At 39.6% G+C, this 21,138-nt stretch overlaps 3 protein-coding genes across 7 annotated transcripts in view; all 3 read right to left on the bottom strand.

Moving 5' to 3' along the window:
- The window catches only part of mapk14b (mitogen-activated protein kinase 14b), a 46,499-nt gene extending 36,421 nt beyond the window's left edge, over nucleotides 1-10,078 (bottom strand). For 2 of the 3 annotated variants that reach the window (XR_004656421.1, XM_034870056.1), the window contains exons 1-3: nucleotides 9,908-10,075; nucleotides 9,597-9,815; nucleotides 2,434-2,563 (exon numbers count right to left, since the gene is read on the bottom strand). Coding sequence is in view for 2 of the 3 variants with exons in the window: in XM_034870056.1 (XP_034725947.1) it covers nucleotides 2,434-2,563; nucleotides 9,597-9,815; nucleotides 9,908-10,020 (462 nt within the window). In the remaining variant the exon portion in view is untranslated. Of the gene's footprint in view, nucleotides 1-2,433; nucleotides 2,564-9,596; nucleotides 9,816-9,907 lie in introns of all 3 variants that reach the window. The other variant, XM_034870058.1, reaches the window with a different exon arrangement.
- Nucleotides 10,079-11,984: 1,906 nt separating this feature from the next.
- On the bottom strand, nucleotides 11,985-14,823 carry tmem167b (transmembrane protein 167B). Its single transcript, XM_034870063.1, has 3 exons — nucleotides 14,618-14,823; nucleotides 13,158-13,289; nucleotides 11,985-12,644 (listed from the first exon to the last, which is right to left on the bottom strand). The coding sequence occupies exons 1-3, from the start codon at nucleotides 14,625-14,627 to the stop codon at nucleotides 12,562-12,564; spliced, it is 225 nt and encodes a 74-aa protein (XP_034725954.1). The 5' UTR covers nucleotides 14,628-14,823; the 3' UTR covers nucleotides 11,985-12,561.
- A 1,395-nt stretch (nucleotides 14,824-16,218) lies between these two features.
- Nucleotides 16,219-20,293, bottom strand: b3galt6 (UDP-Gal:betaGal beta 1,3-galactosyltransferase polypeptide 6). 3 transcript variants are annotated; one of them, XR_004656422.1, is made up of 3 exons: nucleotides 19,731-19,813; nucleotides 17,860-19,355; nucleotides 16,219-17,373 (listed from the first exon to the last, which is right to left on the bottom strand). XR_004656422.1 is itself a non-coding variant. In XM_034870060.1 (2 exons), the coding sequence occupies exon 2, from the start codon at nucleotides 19,343-19,345 to the stop codon at nucleotides 18,326-18,328; it is 1,020 nt and encodes a 339-aa protein (XP_034725951.1). In that variant the 5' UTR covers nucleotides 19,346-19,355; nucleotides 20,043-20,293; the 3' UTR covers nucleotides 18,019-18,325. The 3 variants fall into 3 exon arrangements, 2 of the variants coding, with proteins under 2 accessions (XP_034725951.1, XP_034725950.1); XM_034870060.1 differs by lacking the exons at nucleotides 16,219-17,373; nucleotides 19,731-19,813 and adding an exon at nucleotides 20,043-20,293 and having other exon boundaries at nucleotides 18,019-19,355; XM_034870059.1 differs by lacking the exons at nucleotides 16,219-17,373; nucleotides 19,731-19,813 and adding an exon at nucleotides 19,902-20,022 and having other exon boundaries at nucleotides 18,019-19,355.
- Between the last annotated feature and the right edge of the window lie 845 nt (nucleotides 20,294-21,138).

Raw genomic sequence — 21,138 nt, 5'->3', positions numbered from 1 at the left:
AGCAAAGCTTTATGGAATCTACCCTGTTATGATGAAACAGAACCTTGTAATAACATGCTCATTAATGATCACAAATAGCAATATAACCTTTTACATTAGATGTTTAGGCCACCACATTCACATTTTTTTTATTTTGAATATTAAGTGCAGCTCAGTTTTGTATTGTAACATTTTGTATTTTGCACAGTAATATAGGCACTGATTATGTATAATCCTAAATAATCCTAGACTAGAAAGGCCTTGTAAAACCAAATGAATGCATGAGGTATTTCACCAGTAGTGCCAATGGACCATTCAACACTAATTCCTAAACTGCTTTATAAGAGAATCCAAGTTGTTGTGTAGCAGGGAAATAAAACAAGATCCAGGAAAACAAATGTGTGAAGGCAAGGTAAAATAATGTTCATATAATATTATAAGAAATTGCTTGAAATGGGCTTTAAGTTCACCATGGGATCTGCTGTACTGTTGGTCTTAAACTGCTCTTGAGACTTTCCATACTTTTTGAGCTGCAGTTTCTTTTTTGCCTCTGTGTGCGTGTGTTATCTAAAACTGCTGTACTTCACGGCTCTAGGTCAATAATACTGGAGAATGCACCAGTCCACCCTGTCACTCATCAGTGAGCTCTCAATAAGCTATTTCTACCTATTACAATGGCCATCAGAAAACTATTGAGTCGACTCTTTACAATGTAAAATTCCCCACTTTTCCCTACAAAGACCACAGCACCAACAGAAACGTCTAGTCTTACTAACACACTCATACCATTCACCAGTGGACCTGTTCCACACAGAAGCCCATCACCTGCACTTAAGCCTGAGAAATCGTAACCACAGCTGTTACATAACACAAGAGGCTACACACTGTTTGGTCAAAGGGTTAGCTGGATGCACCAACAGCAAACAGGAAGTAGGAGCTGTGTTTGTGTTTTGCATGTAGGCAAGTGTCTGCAAGTGTGGTACCTACCTACACATAGACACAGAAAACCAACAAACAAGCAGAAATTGCATGAAGGGAAGTAAAGCCACTGTCCGAAAATATTAAAGGGTCCCTATTATGCTCATTTTCAGGTTCATAATTATATTTTGAAGTTGTATCAGAATAGGTTTACATGGTTTCATTTTCATAAAAACATCATACTTGTGTTGTACTGCACATTGCTGCAGATCCTGTTTTCACCCTGTGTGTTAAAGTCTCTGTTTTAGCTACAGAGTGAGACATCACACTTCTATACTATCTTTGTCAGGAATCGCACATGCACATTAGCTAAGTAAGATCTCATCAGCTAGATAACTCTTTCTCCATCTTTGATCAGTACAAAGCAGAACTAACTGAAAGACTTCTTCTAAACAAGGGGCAATTGTGAAATAATCGGCAGAACAGTGACATGGAAGAAGTTCTTTTGTAGATGATGGTAAACTAGTGTGTGTTGTAGCAGTGATTTGCCATTGAGAATGAGCTAGCATGCTAGCACTAGCATGTGCTACGGTTAGCCACCTCATCTTGGCTAGTTAGATCGAAAGCCGTGGAGCTTTTAAACAGCACGCTCGGAGACTAAAGACAGCGGACTTTCAGAAACCCGTATCTCCCTCAAAACAGCATGAGTAGTTTTTTTCCAAGTTTGTACGCGTGCGGAAGCACCAGAGACACCAAATAACACCCCAAATCCCAGAAAAAGTATTTTTTTCATAATATGGGCACTTTAAAGTAAAGAGGCATGAGCCAAAATTTCTGCAGCATCAATATGAGATGTCAGGAACAGACACCACAGAATATGATGGGAATGCTGCTGCAAACCTGTTTGGCAACTCACAGTTTACTAAACAGTGCAGCACAACATGACATTACGGTGCCTTCAAATCAAATTATATTTACCTTCGTCACATAAGAATTCTATGTGAACAGAAACTGGAGTCTTTCTGACCGCTCAATAATCTATCTATTTACACTTAAATCTTACACAATTTTGAGCTGAACATCCTGAGCTCATCCATTACAGGTGTTTCCCAGTTCTGGTTTATAGTTTTAGCTACCAATCAACTCCCAATTCACGTGGATCTCCATACACATAGCCACAGTCCTGAGGGCAGCTCTAAATGAACTGAAGCAATCATTATAAGCTACACGTCAACAAGGATTCAGACAGCATGACAATGTAACCAGTGGTGAATAGGGCCTGTTTCTGCACGTTAGCACTCGCTGTGCAAACCTAACATGCACACATACGCAATCCTTGCTTAACAGCAGATCTGCAGAACAATGTTTACCACACACACACACACACACACACACACACACACACACACACACACACACACACACACACACACACACACACACACACACACACACACACACACACACACACACACACACACACACACACACACACACACACACACAGTGAGGGGGAGATGATTGCAGGCGACTTACATTCTCGTGCTTCATGTGTTTGAGCAGCCGCAGCTCTCTGTAGGTTCTCTTCGCATGGATGATGGACTGGAAGGGTCTGGACAACTTCTTAACCGCTATCTTCAGACCTGTCTTCACATCATACACAGAACTGAAAGACACAGTGTTTGGAAATCGTAAGACTCTTGACTGTAAAAAGAAATTAAAAAATACACCGATTGTAAAAAAAACACATTACATCAGGCAAATAATTGACCTATCAAAACCTAAAACATTTCCTTTCATTTAACTGAGGATAATAAGATGTTTCACTACTGGTCTGCGTAGGTGGCCTTAACAGAGTAAACAAAGCAAATAATTGCAAAACACAGAACTCTTGGTCAGGTTTTGCTTCTTATTGTACTCGACAGCCAAAGGTTTTATGGGGGAACATGACTGAACATGTCAAATATCAGCTGCATTGTGGACAACACAGGAGTGTTAAAACCCACATTTGGTTTACTTGAAAAATAATGAATTGATATGTTGGTCAGTGAGTAATGCTGTTTACATGTTCCAGGGGATTGGCACCATAAATGCAACTTAAACTGTTTGGCTTAGCACATGATGCCCAGGGCACACTTAACACTGGCCATTGTTACAGCTCCATTTGATAATGTATTATTCTTAACTCTTTCTCAACACAAAATGAACTGCTTGGTACAACAAGTGTGTTTGTAGAACCAATCCATCAAAACATCATTATACATTATATATTATACAAAATGTTATTATACTAAAACTATACATTAAACGTTGTTTACTTGGGAGTGGCTTGGCTTGGGAACCAAAAGGTTGCCAGTTTAAGTCCCCGGGAGGACCAAGTACAGACTGCGAAGTAGTGGCTGGAAAGCTACTAGTTCACCTACTGGGCACTGCCAACAGTCTACAGCAGCCTCCCTCTGACATCTCTCCAATATTGCATGTATATATCCTGGGCATGTGTGCTTAGCTCAATGGTGTTTTTTGTCCCTGGAGGTGATGTTGGGGGCAAAAAACACCAAAAACCAAGTACTTTGGGCTTGTGTGTAATGATTTAATAACTAACAGAGTGAAAAAGATCATTTCTCCTTGCGGGATCAATAAAGTATGTCTGACTTTTATAAGAATGTGTTTCAATAACAAGAGCGTAACAATTGAGGTATTATAAAATATTTCATGGAATAGAAACACTAAATAACTTAACATTGCAAATGCAACAGTCAATTTTAACCCAAGATTATTAAGTTAGTGGACGTCTAAGTTAACTTAAAATCAGCTCCCTTCTGGCTGTCCATGTCGAGTGTGCAATGCTGTTTGCTTTATTTATCATTCATCCATTTAAAATTACTCATTTTGTTGTAATGACGTTACAGAATACATCACTGTCACTGTGGAGGCAGTGTGAAAGAAAAACTAGAAAAATAACAGATGTGGCAAAAAGAGTCACAAGAAGTGTGGTATAAAAGCTAAGAGTGAAAGTGCTGTTTCTATTGCTGTAACATTAGTAATAAGCAAGCCGTGTAAAGCAAGCCCTGTTACTAAAAACAGTCCAATATATTCTGAGGAGAGTAAACATGTATTTGCCAGGATGTAGAATTGACCGAACATAATTGTCCACAGACAGACGGACATTGTGAGTGGTGGAAAGAGAGACAGATGGGCCTTGCCTTTCAAAGGAATCGTGACATTGCTGCATTTCCTGCATCTGTAAGGGAACACAACCCACTTATAGTACAATAAACCACATTCCTTCCAGGTCAATCACTTGCATCACAAATGGATTGCAAAATCAGACGAAACAATCTGTGCTCAGTTTTTGCTGAAAAGTTTTGTTTCCTGTGGTTGTGGTCTAAGCATGTGGGGGTTCTCTTTATTTTTCTTAAAACTGTTTTTGCAAACTATACACAAATTAAATTCAGGTGGGTAAAACTCACTCATATTGGTGCAAGCTACTTAACTACCTGAACTACTGACTCAGTCATCGCTGCACTGTGGCCTTTCATTTAAGAGCTTAGTTCAAGGCCACGTCAACAACACTATGTGTTACGAGAAGAGATGAGAATAATTTCCTCTGGACATAATGCACAAAGTAATTGAGAGATTTGAGCTGTCGACCCATCGACCACATACGACTGGGAATTTAGCATGCACATGTGTCTCAGTATACAATGCGACCAATAGTTAACAGTAAGATAAGCAGTGTGTTTTTCCAGTAAGTTGGAAATAATCTCCCACACCCACTGCACCCTATGTTCCAGGCTTGCAGAACAACTGGTATATGTGTCACTTGGGGAGGGAAAACCCATAGTCAGTAAACAGAGTGTACCAGAGAGAGAGATAAAGAGAGAGAGAGATAAAGAGAGAGAGAGAGAGAGAGAGAGAGAGAGAGAGAGAGAGAGAGAGAGAGAGACACACACACACACACACACACACACACACACACACACGAGATGGTCTAAACATACACTACCCAATTAGTCTGTAATAAATGGAAGTGCAATAATAAATGGCCATAAAAATGCGGGCTGTAAAAGGAGCAGTGTTAAGAGTCCGGGACCACAGGGAAGTGATCGTCAACAGTGTGTTGACTACTAACAGACAGAGTAGGCAGACTGGCAAATCTGTACTTTAAATGAATAGCAAAGATGTCTGTAGTTAATGTCATGTCTTCCTCTTGCCATCACCGCACTTGAAAAATTAGGTTCACAAGAGATTAAAGAGACAAAAGAATGAAAGCTATCACACCCTGCCCCACTCTTGAAGCATAAACTTCTACGCCGGAATCAACAGATAGTGACGCATTTGTTGTGCAGCTTAAATTAACCGGTGCATTCAAGCCATTTTTCTCTGCCTTGTCTAATGTGCACATATACGCATGTATATATAAGATTGCTTATCAGAGTCTGACATGTGGACGCATTCTTGGTGATGAACATAGCTGGCACTGTAAAGACTGACACATTACAAGCCTCATGGCATCATTTTGACAGATTAAATTATATTACATTAAATTATATATACATGTGCTACTAGAAGCATATACATTTTAACACTACAATATGCTGTATACCTTTTTTTTTTTTAAACCTATTTACAAATGATTGATATCATGAAGTCTGATGTCAAAATAAAGCCTATATTGGAAGCATATACAGACAAAAATATTGAAGAATAGCACTACAGGGAGAATAAACCCCAAATCTGTGTGCAAGGTAAATTAAATTAAGTGTATTAAATAGTAAGACTCATGTATATAGAAGTCAAACAAGAATGGCTGTGGCAGTAGCCTAGTCCGTTTGAAGTTGGGTTGGGAACCGGAGGCTCCAAATATGGAGCAAAATATGGTGGTGGACTGCCAAGGTTCTCTTGAGCAAGGCACCAAACCCCCAACTGCTCGGGGGCGCCTTTCCATGGGCAACCCCCTCACTTTGACATCTCTCCATTTAGTGCATGTATAGGTACTGAGCATGTGTGTGTAATTTGGGCCTGTGTGTAATAACAACAGAGTGTAAATTGTAATTTCCCCGAGCGGGACTATTATAGGATACATTATTATTAGTTGACATTATAGCCAAATGCAGCACTAACCATCTACCCTCTATAATCAGAAAAAAACTCTTAAAACTTTTTTTTAAATGTTTTTTATGGTTAGGAACTTACAAGTGTGAGATGACACTCAGAAAAAACATTGTGGACTCAAAAGCAACGTAACAAGTGGGGAAAACGGGGACGAGTTTTAAGATGTGAAGCAGTAATCAGTTCCACTTTCCCTGTATTCGTCTAGTTTTCCTTTAGCTAGGGGACATGTAATAAGATCTCACTATCATGATGCACCTTTATCTTTAACAGTAAAGGTTTTGTTATGCACACAGTGACCTAAGAGACTAATGCTTCTGATATAACTTGATTTCACCTGTTCCACTTACTGAAAGGCAAATGGATTTTAATGAAGACCTTTTATCAATGTACACATGACAAGCATAATGATTTATTAAACCGGCTCTGTTTAAAGAACCACTCATACTGTGATTATGACCTTAGTGAAAGTAAGTTAATATGGTTAAGATGTTTACAGGGCAGTAGCAATAATGTCAGTATTTACATAATCCATCAGGCTTTAATTAAATTACAGGGCACAGAAACACATCATCATTTTCCGATCTGCTCTGCTAACAATGCTGCTGTATATTAAGAGTTTTTACAGAGAAATGCATTGGTCATACAGAGTACAGGTATATAAAGGCTGAAAAAGGGGAATTTACTCAATTTATTGCAAAACGCTGTGTCTTTAATGTATCTTCACACACATGATATTTGCATGCCAAAGACGTTTAGAGCCTGATCTCAAGCCTTATCCGTAACTTTGATACAAAATGAATGGTTTTAGTCTTCTGACATGACCATTGCATTCAGTCATGCACCTCACATGACTAAATGCTGGAACTAAAGTCATGTCAAATTGCTGGTTTTAAACTTAAGTCTTCTTTTTGTTTGGAGAGCTGACAAGTCAGTGCACATTTCTCTACGGTTAAACCAAAGTGTGTCAGCATCTTTTCAACATATAAGCTACATCATACAATGTTTTTTTAATCAGAAAAATACCTAATGGTGTATATTGTCTGTAAAGCCAAGGTAACACAGCTATGATGGGACATGAAGGCAATAAACACACCTGTGAAAGCTGGCAAATATAACAAAAGAAGGAAATTAAATCTTATCTAAATATCCTTTAAAAACTTAATATAATATATAGATAATGTTCAGCAAACAATGTTTTATTGGTTTGTGCATAGTTTATGCTAAGTGTTAAAGGCCGGGAAATTATTGTTATGTCATTGAACCCTAAAATACTAACGTAGAATCCTTTTTAGCCATGATTCAATTGCCCGCACTAAGCTTAAAATGAGAAATGGATTTATTTTGCATAAATGCATCCTGAGCTTGCATGGGTTTCGTGCTCGTTTCTTTTCAGCTGAGAAACCTAGACTGAACAACACAAGGCACTCAGCACGCAGTCCATGCTGTCCCATCCCAGCCAGTGGCGTTCTCTGTAAACACTTCCTATCCAGTCAACCTGGAGTGCCTCCAAATCTGGCATTTTGAAAATTGAATAAAAAGGTCAGAAATAAGGAGAACGTTTTAGTGTTTTTTTGTCAGAAGTCTTTTATCTTGTATCTGAGTGACAGGTTGATGAGGAAAATAATTGAAACCCCCACAAAGTGCATGCTTTCCATATTTAAAGGTTGGGATGAATTCCAGCCGAGAGCCTGAGGAACGTCATGGCAGCAACAACTAAGTCCAGTTGACCAAACAGCGGGGACATGTTGGAGTAGCTGCTGTGAGGTTATTTATACATTTCAGATAACTGAAGGGTTTTAATAACACCCTGCTGTTTGGGACCAACTCCTTCAATAACAGAGAAACAATTATTCTTTTTTGTAAGGGTGGGAATCTTCGAGAAACCTACGATTCGGTTGGGTAGTTAAGCTAACTGGTCACGATGACTGTCACTTTCAAGCCGGAAGCAGCATTTTTCTTTAAATTCTTTTTTTGAAATCATGCTACAGTCTTTTGTCTGACTGAGGATAACAGACCAACATCTGTGGTTAAAATGGACATGGTCTCTTTGACATTACCCATAAGTTTCTGAAGAGCCGAAATAAAGATCAAAGTGGGCAGCTTCCAGTGGCTCTGGCCGTCGCCATCTTGGCAGTGACCAACGTCGCCTAATCCAATAAAGGCTACGATGGGAAGCATGGATTGATCTGAGGCGGGCTGAATAAAGCCTACAATCTATAACCCAAGTTTTGTATCATGCTTTTTTCTTCATCTGGTGGTTGTCCCAGCTTATACTGAAAGTAGAAGGAAGGTATGACCCTTCCCTACTAGGTCAAATTGAACAAGTGAGGAGCAGTTGGGCTCATGATGCTAATTGTCCTATCTTGCAAGATTCTACAAAGCTGACTATTTTCCATACAGCACTGTGTGCTCTTGGGTTGAGTTTTGCTTTTTTTGTTCAGTCAACAAATCTTCAACAGACTTGATTTTTGGCATGTGTGTACAAAGTCTATACAGAATTGTGCAGGGTAAGAGTCAGGATTATTTCCCTCAGCCTTACTTTGTAGCACAAACTATTGAGCACAAAGGTAAGGTAAGCACACATTTTTTCACTTATAGTACTATTTTAGTCTTGATATAAAAGCATTTTATTAATACAAATCACACTAATTGGTCTTAAATCTCTGTAATGAAAAAAGAGACTGTATACATTCTTGCCTTATATGTGCATTGGCAAATATATGCCCAGGGATTGTCTTTAAAAATGAGGTCATAGCAAACGCTTCCCTCCCCAATATTAACTGCAAAAACCACACATACTCAACAGTTGGTGTGGAAGTCAAAACCAACAACAAAAGTTGAAATTGAGGCACGGGCCATCGATGACTTTGTGATGACAAAAAGGCGTCACAGCTGAGGCCACTACCTAACCTCGGGACTGTGAGTCATGGGTGTACCACAACGGGAGAAAGGATGACATCATTCTAGAGTCATCATCGTAATCTGATGGGCTCACTGTGCACGAGGGGGCCTACTTTCTAAAAACCACGTGACCTTCTGGTACTCTGCAGGCTGCACCCAACTGGAAAATGCATAATGCATGCTATGTGCGGATGTGTGAAGTACCAGGTTGTACGTACAGGACGACTAGTATTATAGTGGAATGCGAATATTTCGCTATGTGCATGGACAGCAATGATTATAGCCTTCTTCAGAAGATCTGATAGACGATTAAAAAGCAGTCGGCCGTCATGTTTAACACTGGGGATCTAGTAAAACTTGATCCTGGAGCTGTCAGTGTGCTCTCGCTATATACAGGTGTTTACAGGACAAGATAGCAAAGCAAAAAAATGTCCCCAAGAACAAATATAATCAAATAAAACATGTAATCGTGAAGGGTGCACCATGTTCGTAACAGTAGTATAAAAATGTAAACAAACGGAATAACTGATATTTTCCCCTTTCTTCCACTAGCACCCTTTACAGATTGATAAGCAGCCCGTGGAGAGGCAACTCTGACGGGCCTCTGTAGGTGGTGGGAACCCGTTTGGCCGTTGTGCAATCGTGCTGTGTGCTCTCGACAGTGCCCTGCAACAACTGCTTACCATACGGATCCGTAAGCACCGGAGCCGACGGGAGACAAGTTCTGGTACCGCTCCGGGACCTCCCACACGGTTTTGTTGAGCTCCTGTCGGTAGAAAGTGGGTCTTTCCTTCTGCGACATTCCTGCGGATTTACCAGCCGCGCAGCGACAAAACAAGCCAGCGGAAACTTCTGCCCTCTCTCCTCTCCTGACCGTGCGGCACGACGTGCTGCTCCCTAAACTAAAAACGGAGAAGGTCCTCAATCACTCAAACTTGAACCGTCCACTCGTGCAAATTCGGTGCAATTGTGCAAAAAAACAAAAAATCCCCACTTCTCAGTGCACGTCGGGGCGCTTGGAGACAACTTCCTCCACAAAACACGCTGAGTCTCTGCCTGGACTAGCTTTCGCTGAATTTTTCGCACTGCTCTTTGCTTGTCGCTCATGTCTCGCTCATGTTTCGCTTTGCTGCTGGGCGCGCGGAAACGTGAACGCGTACATCTCTTCGTCACTGTGTGCTCCCGGGAATAACTATCTTCTCGCGAGAGTTGGGTCGCTATTGGGAAACCAGGGAATATTCGTTCTCCTTACAGCCATGGGAATATCCCACAAAAGAACCTATAAAAAAGGTCCCTTGCTCCTACTGAGGACATGAGTGGGACACTCCCTCTGTTAGTGCTGAACTAAAAACTGTTTTACTTGTTTAACGTTACATAAGTACCTCAGATATAATGACGTAATACTACACACCAGTGATTAGATATAATATTGGACTTTATAGTTTACTCATAAATCATAATAATGTAATTATGATCAACACTTAAAACTATTCAAAGCCAAAATACCTCTGTATATATATATCAAAACTGATTGCACAAGTATCAGTATTCACCCATGTATTTTGGAACACAGCGAAAAATGGCCAAGTGCAGTCATTTGTTTTTATTAGTTAAAAGAATTGTTAGAATAAAAAATCATGAATGGAGCAGAGCCATTGTTAATGTTATTAATACCACCTGGGCTTTTCTAAGTCAAATTGGGTGCTTTGAAAAAGGTATATCCTAAGACAATTTCCAAAGCAGTGAAGTACAGAGTACAGTAAGGTAAAACATAAATAATGGAAATATGGCAGTTATAATCCTGCTGGGAGCAGGTTGAAAGTGACAAAGGCATTAGTGGCAGAAGCCTCCAAGAGGCTTGGGTGTCTGGCAAGGGTTCATTGGGTGAGATGAGAGACACTGCTTACACATACAGTGTACAGACCGCTTCTGCGAGCCCAGTTTGTTAGAAAACAACTTGGATTGACATCTGTTCTGTCTGCAAAAACGATGTGGAAGAAAGTTTTATGGCCTGATGGGACCAAAAAAGAAGAGACTATTACGCTACATGCTGTGTTCTGTAGAGGTCCACAACCAGACATTTTGAATGCCTGGTGGAGACAGCCTTATGCTGTGGCAATTTCTATGGATTTCTCTGCAGCAGAAATACACAGATATATTAGAGGAAAACCTCAGATGAATTATTCTACAGCAAGACAACAACCCCAATCATGACAACACTGCACATAGATGGCTTTAAAAAGAACTACATCAATGACCATCAATGACTCAGTGCTAATGTGACTAGACAGAGCTTCAGCAGTTATGCAAAGAAACAGAGAAATTGTAGGGGCCACATATATTCTGATGCAGATCTATCCACAATATGATAGACCCAAAGCTGCCTCAACTAAATATTAACTTGAATATTTATACATTCCATTATTTCAGTTATACTTCATTTCAATTGATTTGGACGATTCTTCCCCTTCATTGTCTGTTGATTAGAGCAAAAAAAAAAAAACACTACCCACATACCCACTGACAAATAAAAAAGTTAAACTTGAAAAACATCCAAATTGACTAGGGTGAATACATTAGGCACTACATGTTACATTTTTTAAAAAGACAACAAACACAGAAAGTGTGGTTAATGCTTTACTGAAAATTGCATTGCATCCCCTATCAAAACAAGGTCTTTTAAAAAAAAAATGAAATAAGGTGGCAGAATTAAACTCAGAATAACAGTATGTAATTTATATGAGAAGCCCCGTCCTATTTGGCATTGCATTTAAATAGTCAGGCAAGTCTAATATAGCTATTATATATATATATATATATATATATATATATTTTTTTTTTAACAGTATGTTGATACATGACTCTCAGAAGATTCTCTCTGTGATACTCTCCAGTTGTGGTAGTACTTTGAATCCTACGTGTCTTACAGTTCAATTTGTAACAATCTGTGACATGTTAACTTAATGTGTATTTCAAACCTAAAACAAAGAGATTAAGAGATGCCAAACAGCACTGTTGAGGAAAAGTAAGAGATGACAAAAAGTAAAGTAGTGTACACAAGAACATCTTTATATATATTAGCTTTGTTTATCTTCCCCTCACCCTTGACACAAGAGGTGATACAGAACAAACAGCATGGGAGCAGGGAGCAAGCAGAATAGATCATTCTCCGTTTGATCACACATAACCTCTTGCAAATCTCTATTGGTCATATCCTTTTTCCAAATATATACAGCTAGGTTAATTTTAGGTTGTATATGGTACAATGCACACACTGCCCTTCAAACTTCTGCATCTTTTTTATATAAATAGAATGGGTGTGGATGGAGACAACCAACAGTGTTACCCTACAATAAAATGATAAAAAGTGACCAAACTGTCTCACTCCTCTGCAATAAGTGGAGTTGATCACGGATGCCCGTCATGTCTGTAGTGCAATGTGCACACATATCAAGGGAGGAATTATGTACCCAGTCACCAGAGGGGGGCAGCACTGGCTAGTCTTTCACAAGGGTCCACAGGGCCAATGGGGTTTCATCATCACCTAATCCAAGAGGTTTCCCCCAACTTGGATTAGCACATGGCCACAGAGATGAGTTCATTTCCCACCTGCACCTGTCTGGTCCTTTCTAGTTCCGTCTGACTTTATCATTTCAAGAAGACAATGTAGAAAGCCATGGCCAAACAGGAAATTGCCACGGCAATGTGAAGCCGCGTCCCAATTACCGCAGCTGAGAAGAGAGATGGAGGATAAAGAGGATGAATGAATACAAGTGCAGGTCAACTACAAAGATACAGAACAAAGACAATATATAAATCCATGTAAACAGATGTGTTATCAGTGAGGCAGGTGTTGTAGACAGAGAAAAGACTTATTACAGTGTGGTCTGTAAATATTTGGGCAGTGCCACATTATCTGTTTTTTTTGACAGAACACTAAATTTGAAATGAAACAATGATTGAGATTAAAGATCTGACCTAAGTCTTTTCTAAGTGGACATTCATACTTGTTGTAGCAATAAGAGCATGTGGAACTGACATTGATGATGGCTTGGTTCCATTAAAGTATCACAGTATGCCAGTTAGACACCTCTCACCAGAAATATACACAATGATGTGAAAGACACTATTGAAATATTTGTACCCTTTTAGATTTCATTTTGATGAAACTACTCATTAAAGAATGAGTTCTCAAGTTTTAGGAATTCCCATAAAGACCTTTTCTGTAGAAATTATATATCTACCTTTATAGAAGACGCCCCAAACTCCTTTCTTTTCTGATAGTAGCCAGCTGTTGAGGCGAGGCACCTTTTTGAGGTATGCACAAGTGCAGATGAACAGCAGGCCGAACACCAGAATGCCATCAAAAGAGTACACTATGGAAAAGGGGGAAGATCACACAGTCTGCCTTACCTGCCAGTTAGCCGAATGCATTACTTGTTCACACATTACAAAACATTTGTTAGCTAAATTAAATTAGACAAAACAATCACAAAAATAGAATACTCTTGAATATGAAAAAGCATGGGATAACACCAGTCCACATTAATTTAGCATCATAGAATCTAAATGTACCCTGACTACAACCAAGTGTCAAGTAATCCACTTAGTATTCTTAAAACTCATTCTTGCTGCAATACTGCACTGAGAAATATTTAGATATATGAAGCTATATATCATCTTAAATTCTGGATGTTGTAATATTCTGATATAACACAAGTGTTGTCTTTTCCTAGTTTTAAAGGCTACATTGTTTACAGTAGAGTGATGTAATGAACACATCAGACTGTTCTAGCTGTTCCATTCTTTGCCTTTACCTACTTAGTCATTATATCAACATAACTGATGATTATTTATCAAAAATCTTATTATGAAAAGCACTAATTGTTGACATTGAGTTATTTGGTCAAAAATATTGGGATATTTTTTTTTGCTCCATATCGACCATCTCTACTGTTCCATAAACAGTAAAAACTGTAATTTTACAAGGATAAGAGTACACATATACTTTTTACTGTAATATCCCGAAACAATCTGTCACCTGATTACATCTACCACGTACAATGGCTGTTCTCTTGCGTATGTCGCTTCTGCTTTATAGGTCTAATATTGTCTCCACAATTTATAGTCATTCCAAAAGTAACATATACGCCCAGTCTAGTGGTGGGTTTCACTTTACACTAACGTTGCATAAACATTATGGTTACAAGCTGTGTTGTTGACTGGGAAGTCCAGAGTTGCTTGCAGGAATGTTCAAAATCTCTTGTTGCCAAATCAGCGGTGAACGAGAACAGAACAATGTTGTTTTACTAAGAACTGACGTCAGCTTGCTTATAAGCAAACAAGTTTTCTTGCCTATGTGTATTATTGTTGTGGTGGTCTAGCTATCTGGATTTTCTTAGCATTGGCTAACGTTGCCGATAGCCTAGCTTTAGTCAGGGCAAGTTAGCAAGAAACCTTGTAGCCTGGTGAAAAATACGGCGTTACCAACATAAAAGATTCGAGGAAAAACGCTGTTCACAAACGATGGCACAACTGTGCAATACATCTATGACGTCAATTATAACAAACAAGTAGTGTTAAAATTCGTACAGACAGTGCTGTCCAGGGCCACGTCTACAGCTGACCTAGCTAGCTTTCACGTTAGCTTTCCGTCCAAGAAGTAAAGTTAGCTAACGTTAGTTGCATAACTCAGTTAACCTACCATTTGTCATATTCGCAGTTTGCTCTCTGACGATTTAGTATGACTGCTTCTTCCTTTAAATTAGCAATCCATCATATTATAGAAAGTAGAGTTAATGCAATCTGTAATTTGCTTCGCAGTCAATCGGTTGACATTTCCGGTTTCACTGGCTTCTTCTTCCTATTGTATCATTCCGGCAGTGTAGACGCTGCTCTGCGTATTACTGCCCTCTACAGGTGAAATACAGTCCATGGTTTGAACTAGATTCTTATATAAAGTCCTGTATCATGCAGGAATAATTTGAAGAACTGCCTCATAAAAGCTGAATGTTTCTCACCGTGTCCAAACAAAGATGAAATAGAAAATGCCTTAACTCCAAGTCCTGTCAGTCCAACAAACAATATTTTTTCTTTTCGCCCAAACTTTTTACATTCTAGGGAAACATGCTTCACTGTCTCAAGACTCCTACATTCACATAAGCCAGAAACGTGTTTTCCTAAATGCGTTTCACTGTCTTACTTTTTCTTTTACGTTTAAAAAAGTTTGTTGTTGCCATCCACCGGAACGACAGCCTACTAAAATGTATCCATAAATCACCTTATTAATAAACAGAAAAATGCACATTTTATATCTCAGTCTCAACTCAGGGCAATCTTTATCTCAGTTTATACAGTATGCTTTAGATCAGTGGCTCCCAAAGTGGGGTCCCCAGCAAATAGGGGAATCCTTTATTTTCTCTATAATTCCATAGGGGGAAGAAATGTCATGTCTAGTCAAGTTTAAATTTTTAGTTTGTTTCCCATTTCCTGTTTTATTTTGAAGGTTCTCTGTTCTTGATTTACTTCATGCTGTTGTAGTGGAGATGAGTGGTACCCGGCGGGGTCTTCTGCTGTTGTAGCCCATCCGCGTCAAGGTTGTGCGTGTTGTGGCTTCACAAATGCTCTGCTGCATACCTCGGTTGTAACGAGTGGTTATTTCAGTCAAAGTTGCTCTTCTATCAGCTGGAATCAGTCGGCCCATTCTCCTCTGACCTCTAGCATCAACAAGGCATTTTTGTCCACAGGACTCCCGCACACTGGATGTTTATCCCTTTTCCTAGAAATGGTTGTGCGTGAAAATCCCAGTAACTGAGCAGATTGTGAAATCCTCAGACCAGCCCGTCTGGCATCAACAACCATGCCCCGCTCAAAATTGCTTAAATCACCTCTCTTTCCCATTCTGACATTCAGTTTGGAGTCTTGACCAGAACCACACCCCTAAATGCATGGAAGCAACTGCCATGTGATTGGTTGATTAGATAACTGCATTAATGAGAAATTGAACCGGTGTTCCTAATAATCCTTTAGGTGAGTGTATTTCAGATTGGAATGATACAAATTCACAATATTTTGATGATAATGTTTAAGAGTTAGTATTTCCTCTAAAAATCTGAATTATGTAAAGTTATTAAGCCAAAAAGTGTGTTACGCTAGAATAATTCCTAAAATATGACCATAGAAAGAAAAACATTATAAGACCTCTTGGTAGCAATTCTGCCTTTTGTAGAAGATCTTACAACATATATACATTTGACTGATGTATCCGTTCAAACAATGAATATACAAGAATAGAAGTGACAAGAATACACTTAGTGTTTTAATAAAACATTCAGGGAGACTGACCATGTACGTAAAAACAAACATTGATATTGAATCATAATTTGCTAGTGAAAACAGTGAGAAAATAGTCATGTCATTGTTCACAAAAACGTAACAGACACATAAATAACGAGCATGAACGTAGATCTTTTTGCAGCTTTCCTCAGTTGTTGGTGCTTCAACAAATCGTACCATTTAATCTACACTGTACATATTTCACAAGGTTTGGGACACCGATACTGACATCACATGGTACGTTCGGAGAGCTTAACATCAGAAAACAAAACAAGTGATCAATAATTAATGATTTATGGACTTTATAACCATGTTTCTGGTTTACCAAAGTGACCGAGTGACAGCTGGTATTCTATATCAAGTTTTTCAATCTGAATCTGTGGTTTGCTGCAAACAAACATTCACAATTAGCTTGGTATCTGACCTAAACTTTGTGTGAAACGTGTGACTGTTGCTTTGGAAATGTAAATCTCCTCGCATAGGCTCCAGTGTAAAGAAAACAAAGGCCTGCTGAACACAACACATTCAACCATTTTCTCTTACACATTCTTTGCACCTCCAAACACATGAGACCTTGTTGTACCGACAACAATAAACAAGCGTTTTACAACATTTGTATTTTGAACGTTTGAACATTTCTGACCCATTCATTCTTTGAACTGTACATTATTTCTCCTAACACGTTTATAAATACAAATGTTTACTTGCAAGCAGCAACCACGGCCACTGTTCTTTTTATCCCAATACCAGTGGGTTTTGTTTCCTGCAGAATAAATTAACAATAAATAAAATACAAATAAAAAATGCTTTCACAAAATAAAAATTCGGACATCACGGTAGGTTAAGATTTGTCCGTCTGTGTTTCCCTGTATTATCTACCACACTGAAACAACCATAAAAAGGAAGTACAGCAGAAGAAACACAGACTGCGGATAGACATAGACCACCAACGTGGTAAACTGGTGGTGACATGAGCATGGGTCCCAATAAGAAGGCAAAAGCTGTTAAATGGTCGAAGAGGACACAAGGCTGAAGTTGGCTTCCTGTTCTAGAGTTAAGGGGTCACATTTTTCAGCCAATTCAGTTACACCACTTAAAGTTGTAACACCTTCCACTGCATGGTATCTACTCGACTCGCCTCTACTCGCCTTTTTTGGTTTTCCATTACGAAAAAAGTCCCTGATACCTGCTAACAGGTACTTTTTGCAGTACTAACTCAATTGAGGTTCCAAGCGAGCTGAGGTGATACCAAAAGGTGATGCGTAAACCTGCAGACTACTGATTGGTCAGAGAGAATCGTCACTAATCACTGCGTCATCATAGCGACAGACGGAGGCGGGGCTGTCCTGAACAAACCCAGCCGTGTTTACCGGTAAATAGTTTATCCAGCGGTTTTTTTGTTCATTATAAACTAATTTGCCTTCTGGCTTTAGGAACTTGACGTTCTGTGTATGTGTTGCGTTAGGTCACGGCAGTTTCCTGCTACGACTACCAGCCACCGCTCGCCCCGCCCATGAGGCGGTTCTGATCTGCAACGGAAAATGGACGCACAGTGCATCGAGTCGAGTAGAGCCGAGGCAAGTCGGGCTGTTACCAGCAGTGGAAAAACACTAGACATCATAGTAAAAGCTTTAAAGTTTGATTTCTTTAAATGTTCTGCATCACAAACTAAATGTTATACTGCATGACACATACCAAAGAGACTTGAGAGACTGAAATGTAATTTCTTTTCCTCTATCCAGGCCACACTGGACCAGGTCAATACTTTTAATTTGTCAAACCTATTCTAAATGAACATTAATACTCTAAAGACTGAGCTCAGACCTGCTCCTATGTGATGTAAAAGCAGTGAAATTGTCCTTTTTGTGTTTCACAATTAGTGTAAAGGTTTTCCAAATCTGGAATGGGGTTTCTATCAGCATTAAGGCATTTGCTTTGTTTTTTGGAACGTGTTACATAACTGTAACTTGTGCAACACTAGAGAATTGGTCAAAAAAACATTATTCCCTTACTTTTTTCCTGACTCCGTCAGACAAATCGGAAGGCAACTTCAGGGCCTTGTAAAAAGGACAAAAACTTAAGGAATGCCATCCTTCCTTTGGCAGCACTGTGAGGGCGGCACACTCCAGTCGTACACATAGGAAAGTCGCAGCTTGACTTCCTCCTTGCAGAGCCTGCCGTCGCGCTGCAGAGTCTGGTGTTTTTCCAACATGTCCTCCAAGCTCTGCTTATGTGTCACCAAGTACTTGTTGTTGCAACCACGCGATTTATACTCTGTGTCAAAGCGTGGGTCATGCGTCCGACGAACATCCACTGGCGCCAGCCAGGCGCCCAATGACACATCCTCACTCTGCCATGTCTTGAAGTAACCTGCGTTAAGATGCACATAACGTACTAAGTCAGCCGAGAGGATGTAGCCCCCACCCAGTGCGTAGGGCAGGTAGTAGTCACAGAGCTCCCAAGAGCTTTCCCGCCACTTCCCAGCGGTTTTCACTCTCCCTCTCCCTGAGAAGAAGCCCCAATAGAACCGGTTTGGCTCTTTCCCCTTTAGCTCCTCCTTAAGGAGGTCCAAGCGAGCAAATGTGTCATCATCTGCTTTAAGGACAAACTTGAACTCTACATTCTGGTCCAGCCAGGAGTACATGTGCAGCAGCTTCAGTGTTAAGTTCTCATAAGAATCTCGCAATTCAGGTAGTAAGAGCAAGTCCTTATGCCTCCCTTGCTCTGTGTTAAGGTTCTGATGGTCCTCGTTGGAAAGTCCCTGAGTTCCCACCACAAACATAGCCAGAACATCAGAGTCCCGCTTGGCCAGCCAGGTGCTCCGGATGATACTCCTTCGTTCTGTGTACTTAGGGCCGGTTGTGATGAGGACCACAAGGAATGCTGACAATTCTTTGGATGTGGAAGGTGAATCATGCTGCTCTGGACGGGATTGCAAAGCATTGGCACGAGGGGCTAAGCCTGGAGGATCCTGGTGGCCCTGTTTCAGGGTTTCGGAGGTACATTTGGCCAAGAAGACCAGAACGACAGCGAAGCTGCACACGGTACCAATGACCAGGGCTGTCTTGTGGCGGCATACTAGACGTAACAGATTCATGGTGCTCAGTCTGGGGGGGGAAAACAAAAGACTGTTACCGTTAATGCAATTCAAAATATAAGGTTAATCTTCAAAATAACCCAATTAAACTGCAACCATACTTTCCGCAAGCGTTATCAGAAAACTTGTCAAAAACAGTTGGCTGACAGAGAATCAGCAAAGAGTTTGTCTCATACAGACAAATCTGCATTTTGTGTGTTTATCATCTAATGATACATTGCAAATGTGCCTGATTCAGTTAGTCACACATAACTAAATATTTGCTTTGGCTCGCTGCACAGACAGTACAGATGGAAACAAACGTAAGCACCAGAAAATATATCTAGTATGTAGTCTAATTTCAGTTTGTTTATAGTAGCAAATTACATTAAATTGATTGTAGCACCTTCAATTCCTGTTTTAAAGTTTGGTGGTAGTGGGGTCACCAATGGTTGCATTTGGATCACAGATTTTGCCTTGAATAACGGTAACTATTGTCTAATTATTCAATAACGATAGCTATTGTATAAATATTGAATAACGGTGGCTATTGAGCATGTTAGCAAAGTAACCTCACCTCAGCTGCACACCCATGACTTTGTAGCACCACCTGCTTGCTAAGCTTAGATAGTAGTTGAACTATAACGTCAGACTCATTGAGTACGTGTTGCAGCAATGTTGTAAGCAGTAATAAATTATAGAAGATTTGTTAATTTACCTTAGCTAATTGGAAAGTACCCTTTCCCGTGATTGATGCAGCCAGAGCGGGCCACAGATGGCAGCTGTGCAGGGCTAGCGCTAGCTACCAAGATAAGACCCTCTGCGTACTTTGTAAGCTCACTCCTCTGAATGCAAACACACACAGGCTGCTCATATTGGTCTAACCAGCAGATGAAAACCACTAAGCTTAGCAGCGTCGGTCGGGCAGGTTAAAAGCAGCAGGTTAAATCGTTTGCTGGCCGAGTTGAGCGGTGGCGATGTATTCATTTTTTGTGTCTTTTAGTGTAACGTTGAACCAGTCACTTTTTGTGGCAGTGACGAAGAGGAAACGGAAGTGGAGCCCCCGTAAGAATGAAATTAAAGTTTCACAAAATGAAACACTCATATGGACAACTATTTTTGTTTTCTTTTTTTGACTGTTATTAGAACAAATGCAAACCTACACAAGAGGAAATGGACTAACTCAAAGCCAAACTTTAAAAAAAAATAAAGAACTCAATATGACATCCCAATTACATACAAAATAACGGAGCAAAGTGTAAAGTTGTCTTTGTTAAATATGTCATGTGTAATCAGAAAAACTATTTGATAAAGGAGAATGGAAAAGGGGCAGCAGTTTGAAAACAGTTGCCGACGAGTGCATGCCTGTTATCGCCCGTGTCTAGTTATGTTCTGCAGCATCAAGTTTGGAGAAGAAGACCGGATGTTAAATACATTTGTTTCAAAAATAAAAGCATACAAGTAGCCTTTTGCCAGCTTGCTTAACTTTTTTTTTTACAGTAGATCTATTCACAACCAAAATAATAAACATTGAATGGATGAATTAAACATTAATTAATGCATCAGAGTTTTGTTTATAAATGAAATTATCAAATTAAAAATTAAAAAAAGAACGTGATTCTAAACGCTATTAATTATTTTCCTATGTGCAAGCGATTTTAAACTGATTCTAGATCTGCACTCACTAATCATCGTTAACAGGTGTGAAATTAGTTTGAAATGACCACTTCAACAATGTTGAAGTATTTCACACACATTGCAAATTAGTTAAACACTTTAAATAGCCCCATTTCTTTTGTCGTTTAGCAGTGTGT

This window comes from Etheostoma cragini, chromosome 4 (assembly GCF_013103735.1).
Source record: "Etheostoma cragini isolate CJK2018 chromosome 4, CSU_Ecrag_1.0, whole genome shotgun sequence".
In the NCBI taxonomy this organism is placed as follows: domain Eukaryota; kingdom Metazoa; phylum Chordata; class Actinopteri; order Perciformes; family Percidae; genus Etheostoma; species Etheostoma cragini.
The sequence above is the reverse complement of the archived record's forward strand: the minus strand, read 5'-3'. Positions and strand labels throughout refer to the sequence as shown.

What these genes read in the sequence shown, in the direction of transcription:
- tmem167b (XM_034870063.1), bottom strand. An exon ending in TTGGGGCGTCTTCTATAAAG is followed by an intron (nt 12,645 to 13,157) that starts GTAGATATATAA and finishes CTCTCTTCTCAG; the next exon opens with CTGCGGTAATTGGGACGCGG.